This window comes from Rhinatrema bivittatum, chromosome 13 (genome assembly GCF_901001135.1).
Source record: "Rhinatrema bivittatum chromosome 13, aRhiBiv1.1, whole genome shotgun sequence".
Classification (NCBI taxonomy): Eukaryota; Metazoa; Chordata; class Amphibia; order Gymnophiona; family Rhinatrematidae; genus Rhinatrema; species Rhinatrema bivittatum.
Window position 1 is genome coordinate 52902995 of NC_042627.1, and position 11963 is coordinate 52914957.

At 39.3% G+C, this 11963-nt stretch overlaps 1 protein-coding gene across 2 annotated transcripts in view; it reads left to right on the top strand.

The window, feature by feature from the left end:
• Positions 1-9903, top strand: part of FAM214A (family with sequence similarity 214 member A) — a 168711-nt gene extending 158808 nt beyond the window's left edge. For both annotated transcript variants that reach the window (XM_029575110.1, XM_029575109.1), the window contains exons 9-12: positions 2662-2820; positions 4475-4543; positions 5256-5455; positions 9310-9903. In XM_029575110.1, coding sequence (XP_029430970.1) covers positions 2662-2820; positions 4475-4543; positions 5256-5455; positions 9310-9463 — 582 coding nt within the window. In that variant the 3' untranslated portion in view covers positions 9464-9903. The remainder of the gene's footprint in view (positions 1-2661; positions 2821-4474; positions 4544-5255; positions 5456-9309) is intronic.
• The last annotated feature ends 2060 nt before the right edge of the window (positions 9904-11963 follow it).

An 11963-nucleotide genomic window follows, 5' to 3' on the forward strand; every position in this document is an offset into this window, starting at 1 on the left:
TCAGAGTCAGGCCTCAAAACTTCTTCTATCAAGGTACATGTTAGTGCGGTAGCCGCCTTCCCTAAAGGTGTGGGGGATGTACCCATTTCAGTACAACCCCTTGTCACACGCTTTTTGAAGGGCTTGCTTCACCTTAAACCTCCACTGCGCCCTCCCCAACATGGTTTTGGGAAGGCTCATGAAACCGCCGTTTGAGCCTCTCCAATCCTGCGATCTCCGCTATCTCACTTGGAAAATTTTTCTGAAGGCAATCACATCGGCACGCAGAGTTAGTGAGTTACAGGCCTTAGTCACCTACACGCCTTACAGTAAACTTCTGCATGACAGGGTAGTACTCCGCACTCACCTTAAATTTTTGCCTAAGGTAGTATCGGAGTTTCATATCAATCAATCCATTATACTACCCACTTTCTTTCCCAGGCCCCACTCAAACCCAGGAGAATGGGCTCTGCATACCCTTGACTGTAAACGTGCTCTAGTTTTTATCTAGACCGTACAGCTGCCCACAGGAAAGGCACCCAATTGTTTGTTTCCTTTGATCCCATCAAATTGGGCAAACCTGTGGGTAAGCAGACTCTCTCCTGGTTAGCAGACTGTATTTCCTTTTGTTACCAACAGGCAGGCATTCCGCTACAAGACCGTGTTAAAGCACACTCTGTCAGGGCCATGGCAACATCAGTAGTGCACCTACGCTCTGTGCCGCTTGCTGACATCTATAAGGCTGCTACCTGGAGCTCTCTCCACACCTTCGCAGCCCATTATTGTTTAGACAAGGCTGGCAGACAAGATTCCATCTTCAGCCAGTCTGTGCTACACAACTTATTTGCGAACTGAGGTACCAACATCCTTCCGCCAACCCGATAGGGTTTAGGATGCCCTCTACCAAATTCCACCCCAGTTGTTGTGCCTGTTGCACGTCTTTGGGTACATTTGGTGCATTGCTCGGGCATCCTCAGCTCAGTGCTCACCCATATGTGAGGACTACCATCCTGCCTGTTCTGTGAGAAAGCAGAGTTGCTTACCTGTAACAGGTGTTCTCACAGGACAGCAGGATGTTAGTCCTCACGAAACCCGCCCGCCACCCCGTGGAGTTGGGTTCGCTTACGATTTATTATTTTATGTTTCGCATGTACTTTTACTATAAGACGAGACTGAAGGGGGACCCCTGCTGGCTGCAAGGTTGATGCTATGCTGGGCATGCCCAGTAGGTGCCAGTCAAAGTTCTGTAAACTTTGACAAAAGTGTTCCGTGATTGGGCTCCATCCTGATGATGTCACCCATATGTGAGGACTTACATCCTGCGGTCCTGTGAGAACATCTCTTACAGGTAAGCAACTCTGCTTTTCTTAACTTTTACTTTGCTTTGCTCTAGGGACTTCCTTCCCTCACCAGACACTTCTGGCACTTCCACTTATACTCTCAGGGTTTGCCTTATGATGACTTCGTCACATCCTTGTAGCAGTATCCTCAGCCACAGGAATCCATGAACTTCAGACTTTAGTTCATTATCCTCCTTATGTGCAATATTTCCACAATAGAATGGTGCTCTGCTCCCAACTAAAGTTTCTACCAAAGGTTGTGTCAGCTTCATACCTTAGACTGTTTAAAAAAAAAAAAAAAAAGCCTTGGCTTACTACAAGAGAAGAACTCAGCCTTATCTCAGGCTTTGCAGCTATTCATATTTTACAATCCTAACAGACTAGGCATTACAGTGACCAGATGTACATTGATTACATTGTCCAACTGGCTAGCGGATTGCATCGCTCACTGTTAAGTTTTTTTTATTACTTGATTAATTGAAATCTTACATAAGTAAATCAATGCAGTGTACAATAAAAATTACAAATTAGACACCATCAAGGCTCATCAAGTTAGAGCCATAGCTGCATCAGTGGCTCATCTGCGAACCATACCACTTAAAGACAACTAGCAAAGCTACACATGGTTGTCAGTACACACCTTTGCATCCCATTACAGTCTGGACAATCATTCGAAGAGTGATGGTAAATACAGATAAGCAATTTTGCATAGCTTGTTCACTCAGTAGTCTACTTTACACAGTAGGGTCTGAATTGCTTATTCAGTAAAGGCTCCGCTGAAGCCCTCAGTTTGGGATTCCCCACATGTCATGGCTAATTCTGCCCTTCTTATCGATGGAAAAATCTTACTGCTTACTGTAAAAGGTGTTTTTTATAGCTAGCAGGATAAATTAGCCATACTAAATACCTGCCTGCCTCCCTGGAGAGTTGACTACCTAGCTAGAATTAGCTCCCAAATCGACTGAGGGGTTCATGAGCCAATGCACTAGTGGGAATTCCCGCACATGCTCAATAGAGCAAAAGCTGTACTAGCCAAGAGAGAGAGAGAGGTCCATTCAGTGCTGCCGGATGACGTTGCCAGCACTCATCCTGCTATCTATTGAAAACACAGTCTAGGATAACCAAACTTGCTTTATGTGCATATTTTGAAAAATTAAAAATGCATGTAAATTCCAACTCCACTCTCTTGAATTGCCTACCTTTTATGTTCATAAAAGTATGTGAAAAATTGAGATGTGTACAAACCTTGAGCAATTTTATAACAAATCATGTACATGCATAAACGGCTTTGAAAATTACCTCGTAATATATATTTTTCTCTTTTTAAATCATTTTGTTGCAGGAGTCTGTCTTAAACTATCGCTTAGAACCCCTAGGCATTGTGGATGGTTTTAAGGCAGAGGTTGGAGCAAGTGGAGTCTTTTGTCCCACTCACTTGACTCTCCCAGTTGAAGTGTCATTCTACAGTGTTTCAGATGATAATGCTCCCTCACCTTACATGGTAAGTGAGCTTTTATTGCTTTTTCATAAAATAAGAAAAACACATACAGATTTGAATCTCTGTAGAGCTGTAATGAGGAAGGGTCTAACTTAAATGATTTAAAGTTGGTAAAATCGATTTAGTAAAACAAAATGAATCACTTACTTTAACAAGTAAATACCCTAATACAGCATTAAGTCATTAAAGAATGTGTTTGTTAATCTTGACTACTGCAGAATCAGTCTAGCTAAGGAAAAGCAAGTTGATTTTTCCCCCTCAAATCTCGTTATCAACAGTAATTGATTTGTAAGCAATTTTGTTTTGGTTTTTCATTATATATATTTATTTATGTATTTATAAAAACAAAACATTTTCTGTGCATGTACACATCTATATAATGTCAAAACAACCATTGCCTCCATATATGGCAGGGAGCATTCTTAGCAAAACAGTGGCTCAAACAGAAAATTTACAATCTACAAGAGGAGAGAACAGTCTGACCTAGAGTTACAGGACTAAATGAAAGTAAATGAGATTGTTTAAAACTCATTAGCATTGTGTATAGAATACCATGATTTTTCCATTGATGTTTTACTTCAAGTATTTTGACAATCCTTTTCTTCTTGCCATTGGCATTGCCAAATCTAACTAAATATAACATATTTATAATCAGAATAACATACATGCTAGTTCTCCTACAGTTATGACACCATTCAAAAACCCTAGATATATTAGTAAATTATTTTCTGTGTTAAGTTTTAAAAATGCATTGAATATGTCTATTTACAATAACAGCATCTGTTTTGGTGCTAAAAAGCAAAGCCTTAGCCTTCATTTTTATCTCCCTGTGTATCCCAGGTGGTTTGGGCTATCAGATGTTGAGGTATTCCCCCGTAGCCCAGTCAGGATGCAGTGGACCCTCCTCTTTAAAGGCTCTCAGGGGTAAAGAGGAGGCACCAGTTTCGATGCAGGAACATATCCTCTGAGAATATTATGTGATTCTGCTCATGCATCCTTGGCCCCCTCTCCCCCAGTCTATATGATATTTTTCTACAGTCTGCCCCTTCTATCTATATATTCTTGGAATATACCTTCCAATCTTAGACTTCTCAAGGCTGTGTGATTTATTTTCTCTTTTCTGCGGTGTACAGTTTTGGCTCTTATAAATGCAGCATAAGTGCCATTCTGGGTCGGACCAAAAGTCCATCAAGCCCAATATCATGTCTTCGACAGTGGCCAGTCCAAAAAAATAGATCCATTTTCTTGTAGCTCGCTCCCAGAGTTAAGTGGTGGATTTCCCAGAATCACCTGGTCAATAACTATTTGAACTTTTCCGCCAGGAATTTGTCCAAACCCTTTTCAACCCTGCTATGCTAGTTGCTTTGATCACATCCTCTGATAACAAATTCCATAGTGTGATTGTGTGTTGAATTAAAAAAATATATATTAGCACTATTTGAAAGGGTTAATAACTGTTCCATATTTACTTGTTCCAGACTAACATCTTATTTTTGTAGTGCATTGGCAAAGTATGCAATAGTGCAGTCAAAATATATTGTTAGTCAAATGAACGGCTTTTCTGTAATTATAATTTACAAGCAGAAGTAAATTTAAAAACTGTTGAAATCAAGCACAAATTAAGAAATTAGAAATCTTATTTATTTTTACTTCCCAGGGTGTGATTACTTTGGAATCCCTTGGTAAAAGGGGTTATCGAGTACCTCCTTCAGGAACAATACAAGTGGTATGTATGTTACAGAATACAATTGCATTAATAATTCTCAAAATACATCTAATATGTAATCTGCTCATGTCAAAGGAACTCTAGCTCTGTGCATGTTCAATTTTTGGGCTTCCTGTGATGCAGAATTTAATATACTAGGAACAGTGAACTTTCATTCTAGTAGCCCCTTGACATTGGAGACGTTTAATTTATAAGTGAATTTATAGAAGGTATATAGACAAGATTTGGTTGTACTATAGAAGTTCTAAAGTACTTTTTATGGGTTACAAAAGGACATCTGGCCTAAATTAAATTTAAAATTGGAAATTCCCTGGATTCAGATATGGAAATGTTTTCATGTTTGTGGAAGTTAACATCCTCGTTTCCACAGAAAATTTGGAAACTCCTTTCCTTTCTCAGAATTTATTTTATAAGAGGTCTTGGAAATACCACTAAACATATAAAACTCTTTTTTCTGAATTTCAGTTCAGAAGCCTGTAGTTAAATAAATGACTTTTACAAAAACAGCCTTCTTAAAGGCAAATGCAATGTAGCAGTCTCTTGCTTAAGGAGCCACTGTACTGTGTAAGATAGCCCAGCTGCAGAATTGTAAACCTTGGAATGTTTCATTAATCCAGTTTTTTGGCTGAATAAGTAGCATTTCATATTTTATAGTAAAATGTGATTAACAATTTAAGTAATATTTCAAAATGCATTGCCCTTTGGTTTTTAGACCTTATTTAATCCTAACAAGACTGTGGTGAAGATGTTTGTTGTGATATACAATTTACAAGAGATGCCAGCCAATCATCAAACATTCCTGCGACAGAGAACTTTCTCAGTTCCTGTGAAGAGAGACGTGAATGGAAATGTTAACAAAGAAAATGTACAGCAGACTGAAGAAAGGATATTACGCTACCTCATACATCTGAGGTATTTATTGTTCCTAGCAAAATGTGCATTTAGTTCGACTAAAAAGTGGTGCAGTAGAAATCGTTAAGAATTGTGGTCATGTTACTCCACACATTTAGAGCTTTCATGCTTTTTGTTGAAAATATATTTGACTACTTTTGTATTCAGCATTTAAAATTCTATTTTATTTTCGTATAGAATAAAACTGAAACGCTAATCATCTCTTCCCAAAATAAGAACCGGCTGGTGATTTGTGTGTGAAAATCAATTTTAAAAAATCAATAACAAATTTCAGTTTTGCAACAACTGCTTTCATTTTTATGGCTTCAGCACTCCTAGAAAGTCTGAGTTCTGTTTGATAGTAGTGATATGAATCGGGCTTCGGACGATTGAAAATATCATACGATATTTTCAAAATCGTCAGAAATCGGGGGCTCCCCCAAAATGATAGGAAAACCCCACGATATTGTTCGTGGGGGTTCTCTTATTGTTTTGGGGGAGGGCGGGAAAAAGGCACACAAAAATAACCCCTAAACCCACCCCGACCCTTTAAAACTAATCCCTTAGCTTCCCCCACCCTCCCGACCCCCCCCTCCCCAAAAAAAAAACAAAAAACTTTTTACAGGTACCTGGTGGTCCAGTGGGGGTCCCGGGAGCGATCTCCCGCTCCCGGGCTGTCGGCTGCCACTAATCAAAATGGCGCCGATGGCCCTTTGCCCTTACCATGTGACAGGGTATCCGTGCCATTGGCCGGCCCCTGTCACGTGGTAGGAGCACTGGATGGCCCGCGCCATTTTTAAAGATGGAGCCGGCCATCCAGTGCTCCTTCCATTAAAGCTCCCTCCATATTAGTGGCAGCCAACGGACCGAGAGCGGGAGATCGCTCCCGGGACCCCCACTGGACCACCAGGTACCTGTAAAATGTTTTTTGGGAGGGTGGGGGAAGCTAAGGGATTAGTTTTAAAGGGTCGGGGTGCGGTTTTTTTTTTTTTATCGGCTCGGGCGCAGCCGATAAAACCGCGATCGGGCCGGACGAAAAAAAAACCACGATGTGAATCCGAACTGGAATCCGAACCGATTCCGGTTCCGATTCACATCTCTAATTGATAGTAGCAGATGATCAAAATGAAAGTAATGATAGATTTTAATTTCCAAATGATAATTTAACTCAAAAATGTGTTATCTTCAGCACAACAGATTTTTTTTTAGGGGGAAAGGGGATCGGAAATTTCAGGTATAAATTGAAAGTGTTTACCTATATGCAGTCTTCATGCTCATTAACAGTTTGATTCCTTGCAGAGAACCCCAACCCCTAGTATTTGAAAAGTAGACCTGCTTGAAATACATTTTTGTAATATACACCTCAAATGCTCATAGTCTGTTTTAACATAAGCGATGTCTATAGTTATTGATGTAAAGAATTCTGAGTGTATTAATTTCATATACTGGTACTTATTCTGACAATGCAGCCCACTCCCATTCCAGTGGGAATAAAGTATAGAAAACAACAGATGTTTGATTTTTAAGCAAAAGTAACAAGTCCAGAGGGAAGAAGATCATGCACAACATTACTGAAGTACTTTAATGTTACACTGCATGTTAAGAATTGATAGTAATTATAAGATCATCATACTTGTTTTAATATTACATTTTTCCTGAAGTTCTGCAGCTCAAGCTTTCTCTTCTCTAGATTGGGTCTATTTTGCAAAAACAAATATATCTATATATCTATATCTATCCATTGTTAAATCTGTTAACACTACTACATTCATCACACACACACAGAATCTCATTTTTCTAATTCTCTATGGACTTTCAATTCAGTAGGCTTATATATGTATATTAGTAAATTAACTGCTATGGCTGCGTATTGTCCTATACTTATTTTGGTTAATATTATTTTATTATTAATATTTGGTTAATATTCTTCGCAAAAAAAAATTCACCACTTCATATTTTATTCCAAAGCTCTTTTCTCCTACATCTCTGCCCTCGCCAAACCCCTTCCACCATCCATTCCAGATGACCTTGCTCTCATCAAAGCCACAGAACTGGCCACCTTCTTCGAAAACAAAATTATCAATCTTACCAAACAGTTTACTTCATCCAACCCCTCCACTCCCCATCTGAGTACACCATCACCTCATCAGACCGCAAGGTTAGACTCGTTTGAGACCACCTCTTCTCTCGAAGTGGAAAACATCCTGAAAAAACTCAAACCCTCATCCCATCCGCTAGACTCCATCCCATCCAACCTCCTCATTTCAATACCAAATACTATTGCTAAGCCCATTGCTAAAATCATCAACTGTTCATTAACACAGGATTAGTGTCCGATTCTCTAAAACAAGCCATTTTGAAACCTCTCCTAAAAAAAAACCCAACTTGTCAACTTCAGACCCAGCTAATTTCCGTCCCATTGCCAACCTTCCCTTCATCGCTAAGATCATGGAGAAAATAGTTAATAAACAACTCACAGAATTCCTGGAGGAACACAAGATCCTAGCACCCTCACAATATGGTTTTCGTAAATCTCTAAACACGGAATCTCTTCTGATCTCGCTTACCGACTCCATCATTGTAAACATGGACAAAAAACAATCGCACCTACTGATCTTTCTTGATCTTTCGGCGGCCTTTGATACGGTCAACCATTCTATTATGTTAGACCGACTTGTGGATATTGGCATCTCTGGTTCTGCCCTGGAATGGCTCCGTTCATTCTTTAGCGATAGATCATTCAAAGTTAAAATCAATAATAAACAATCACACCCAATTAGATCCAACTTGGGTGTCCCACAGGGTTCTGCCCTTTCACCAACCCTCTTCAACATATACCTGCTTCCCCTCTGCCTACTCCTCACTAAACTGAAAATCAAGCATTACATATACGCGGATGATATCCAAATTCTCATCCCCATCAAGGAATCATTAAAAAAAAATCCCTTATCTTTTGGGACAGTTGCTTCCAGGAAATCAACTCACTCCTCTTTAAGCTTAACCTAGTCATCAACAAAGAAAAGACCGAATTCCTAATTATCTCTCAAGATGAAAACCTCCTGACAAAGGAGACAGTCTATCACCCAGATGATCAGCCTCAGGTCAAATACTAGGACCTCTCAGTCTTTCTATTTAATGGTAATGTCTGCAGAAGCAGCTTTTGTCAGCACTAAAAATTAACGAGAAGAATAAATAAAGCCAAATGTACCATTGCTATTAGCAAATTTGTATTACAAAAAAAAAATTCAGTGACCACATCAGCAAGATTTTGGGGGCTTCTATCAGCTGGTGCCACTGAATTTGGTTGTTGACTGACTAGCTAAGGAAGCAATTTTCAAACAGCCTGCATTAGTTGAAAACTACATCTGCAGTTTCACCATGTCTACTTTAACGCATAGTTTCTTTTTGAAAACTAGGAAGTGCAAAATATCTGTGTACTTTGAACCTGCTATTTGTGTGGGCACTGGAAGGAGGCAAAATAGCACCTGTCCATTTGAAAATGATTTCCTCCCCTAACATTTGAGGAGGGCATTTTCCATTTTACCCAGATAAATACTTTTTGAACATTGCCCTCTCAAGTTACATTTTGAAGTATCCAGTAATCAAAATATAATCACTTTTCCTACAGTGTTATTTGGCAACTTTTTCCCTTACACTATGCTGTAAAAGATTGTTTTTTTATACAACTACAAACTATCTGTCCTGGTATTAAAAATATATATGTATATAGTCCAAGCAGAAAGATTAATTTGTATTCCTGCAGCTACAAAGCTTGTGTAAAGAATGAATTTTATTTTTAACTCTGTCACTGATCATTTGTATTTGATACCCACTGGATTGGAAATGCTTACCCTCTGATTTTGTTTTATTTGTAGGTTTCAGAGCTCCAAATCTGGAAAAATCTACCTCCACAGAGATGTGAGGCTCCTTTTTTCTCGGAAGTCAATGGAAGTTGACAGCGGTGCTGCTTATGAACTCCAATCTTACACAGATGCCCCAACAAACCCTCAGTTTTCACCACGATGTTGATTAGCTGAACAATACAAGTATTCATTAAATTGCTAGGTTACAAAAGAGAAAATGACCTAGAACAGTGTACAAATTAAAGTATTATGGTCAGTGAGAGTCTAATCTCTCATAGGATCATGGACCAGTTTTTGTAAAAGGTTTCTTGAATACGTGCTCTATATTTCATGTAGACTGGAAATGAATACTTAAGTCCTAATCTTTTTTTGTACTAAGTAAAACCACTTCATTGGATGTGCTGCAATAGCAAATTTCCCAGTTAGTTTAGTGTTTACACATTTTATTTTATTTTTGGTTATTTAATATTTAATGTTTCATTTAATACAAAGTGATGTTTCTCCTTAGTGTTTTAATGTAGCACAATGCCTATGTAAAATCATACAATGTATTTTTGACATTAATAATGTTGAAATCAGAAATATATACAAAAGTCTTTAACTGTGTGATGTGTTTTAAGTGATAACTCATTTAATTCATGGAAATAGCAGATAAATTTAAGAACTTTTGTAATATTCATACCATACAAGCCTTTGAATTTTTTTTCTGGTTTTACCACACCCCATTCTAATTTTTCTGTATATCTGTCAGCACTGCAACACCATGTAGTAAAGCAGTTTACAATTTAGATTTACCTACTCCCAGCTACTTTGGGTCATTATTAATATCATAATTCTCTTAAACTACACCTTCCTTCCATCATCCACCTCCACATCTGTTTTTCCCAGGGACAACTATCCCAGAAGATCATTTTACTTCTGATATAATCATCCGTTTTACATACACCTACTGTTCCATTCTCAATCAATTTTTCAAAAGGTATAAAGGATGTATTGTGAAAACCAGAAATTAGTATTCCTTTCTGAAATATATGCAAAAAGCACTGAAATGTGTAGTTTGGTTTTATTCTTAGATATAATGTTTACTATACCCACGTCTCCTCCCCTTATTATTCATTTAGGATATGTTCTTTCCCTGCTGGCAACAGCAGTAGGATGCTACTAAACAGCTGCTGCCACAGTCTATTGTGGAAGAGAACTCACTGATATTTACTTGTACTTGGGGAAAAAAAATAGGGAGAATATTTTTGTAATTTTCAAGATGAGGTCCGGGTCCAAGCATTTCATTAACCCTCACACATACAGCAGCCCTTTTAAAGTTCTAACCAATGATGAATTTAATTTTTTTGCTGCCCCTAGGAGTTGTCTGCACTGTTGCTCCCTTTCTTTCCTAGAATGATTAGGTAAAGCCCATGGCAGGAGCCCATGATGGTGCCTTGATGACCCAGCCCTTGTGTCGTAGCGTCCACCATTCGGTGAAAGTTAGAGTGGAGGAGTAGCCTAATAGAGCAGTAGGCTGAAAACCAGGTAAAGGATTCAAATACCATTGCTGCTGCTGCTTGTAAATTTGGGCAAATCACTTCATCTTCCTTTGCCTCAGATACAAAATATGGAGGTCATTTACTAAGCCATATTAGGCATTTACCGTCCATTAAACCGTATTTACTGTGCGATAAATTCCTAATGTGGCAATAATGCACAGTATTTTAAATACTGCATGTTATTTAACCCATAATAACGTAGGCATGGTAATGAGCTATTTTGGATATATATAAGCTTTGCAAATACATGCAAAGTAGCTCATTACTAGATAATTTTATGCTAATAAAATAACAGGGCTTGCATCAAAATGAAAGCTGGGTTATTCTCAAGAAATGCATCCCCATGCTCCTGGGTTAGCTCTTAAAAAGGGGCATCATAGCCCAAAAGACCCACCTCAACTTATGTAATCCACCCCGGATGTTTTGTGAGACCCCCCTGCTGGCTCTAGAAATGGGCCTCAAGTGAGTAAAGTAAAAAAAAAAAAAAAATTGAAGTTGCTTGTGATGTCCCATCCCCTCCAACACCTGACAGCAGCCAAAGCCCCTTCAGACCTCCTTGACCCAACCTTGCTCACCACCACCACCCCCCCCAGGCATACATGCTAGTCTAGTTGGGCCCAAAGCACCCTCTAGTCTCCAAGCATGGCAATCTCTTGGAGAGTTTTTTGCATGGAGCCGGCAAGTGCCATTTTTTAAGGAAGAGATCACTGGGCCAGGAGACTAGGGGGCACTCTGCTTCCCACTAGTCCACTAGGTATGCCCTGGGGGAGCTGGAGCAGGGGTGGGTCAGAGGACTCTTGGGGGGGGGGGGGGCGCTAGTTGTGTTGGATGGCCAGTTTCAATCTGCGGGTGACAGCATTTATTATAAAGGGGGTGTGAGTAGAGGAGTGGAGCATTGCTGCACAATTTCTAAAAATAAATAAATAAATAAAGATAGAAAGGGTTTAGGGGGTGTGGAGGAGAGGGGAAGAGGGAGGGAGTTGAGGTAGGGAAGTTCCCTCACAGTTTGCTCCTTAATTAAGTGGACTGGGAGGGAATTGGGAAAGGCACGATTGCGTCGCCAAGCTTATTTTATGAAAATTTGCCCCCCTGCATGTACCACCTGCACATACACATGTTATAAAA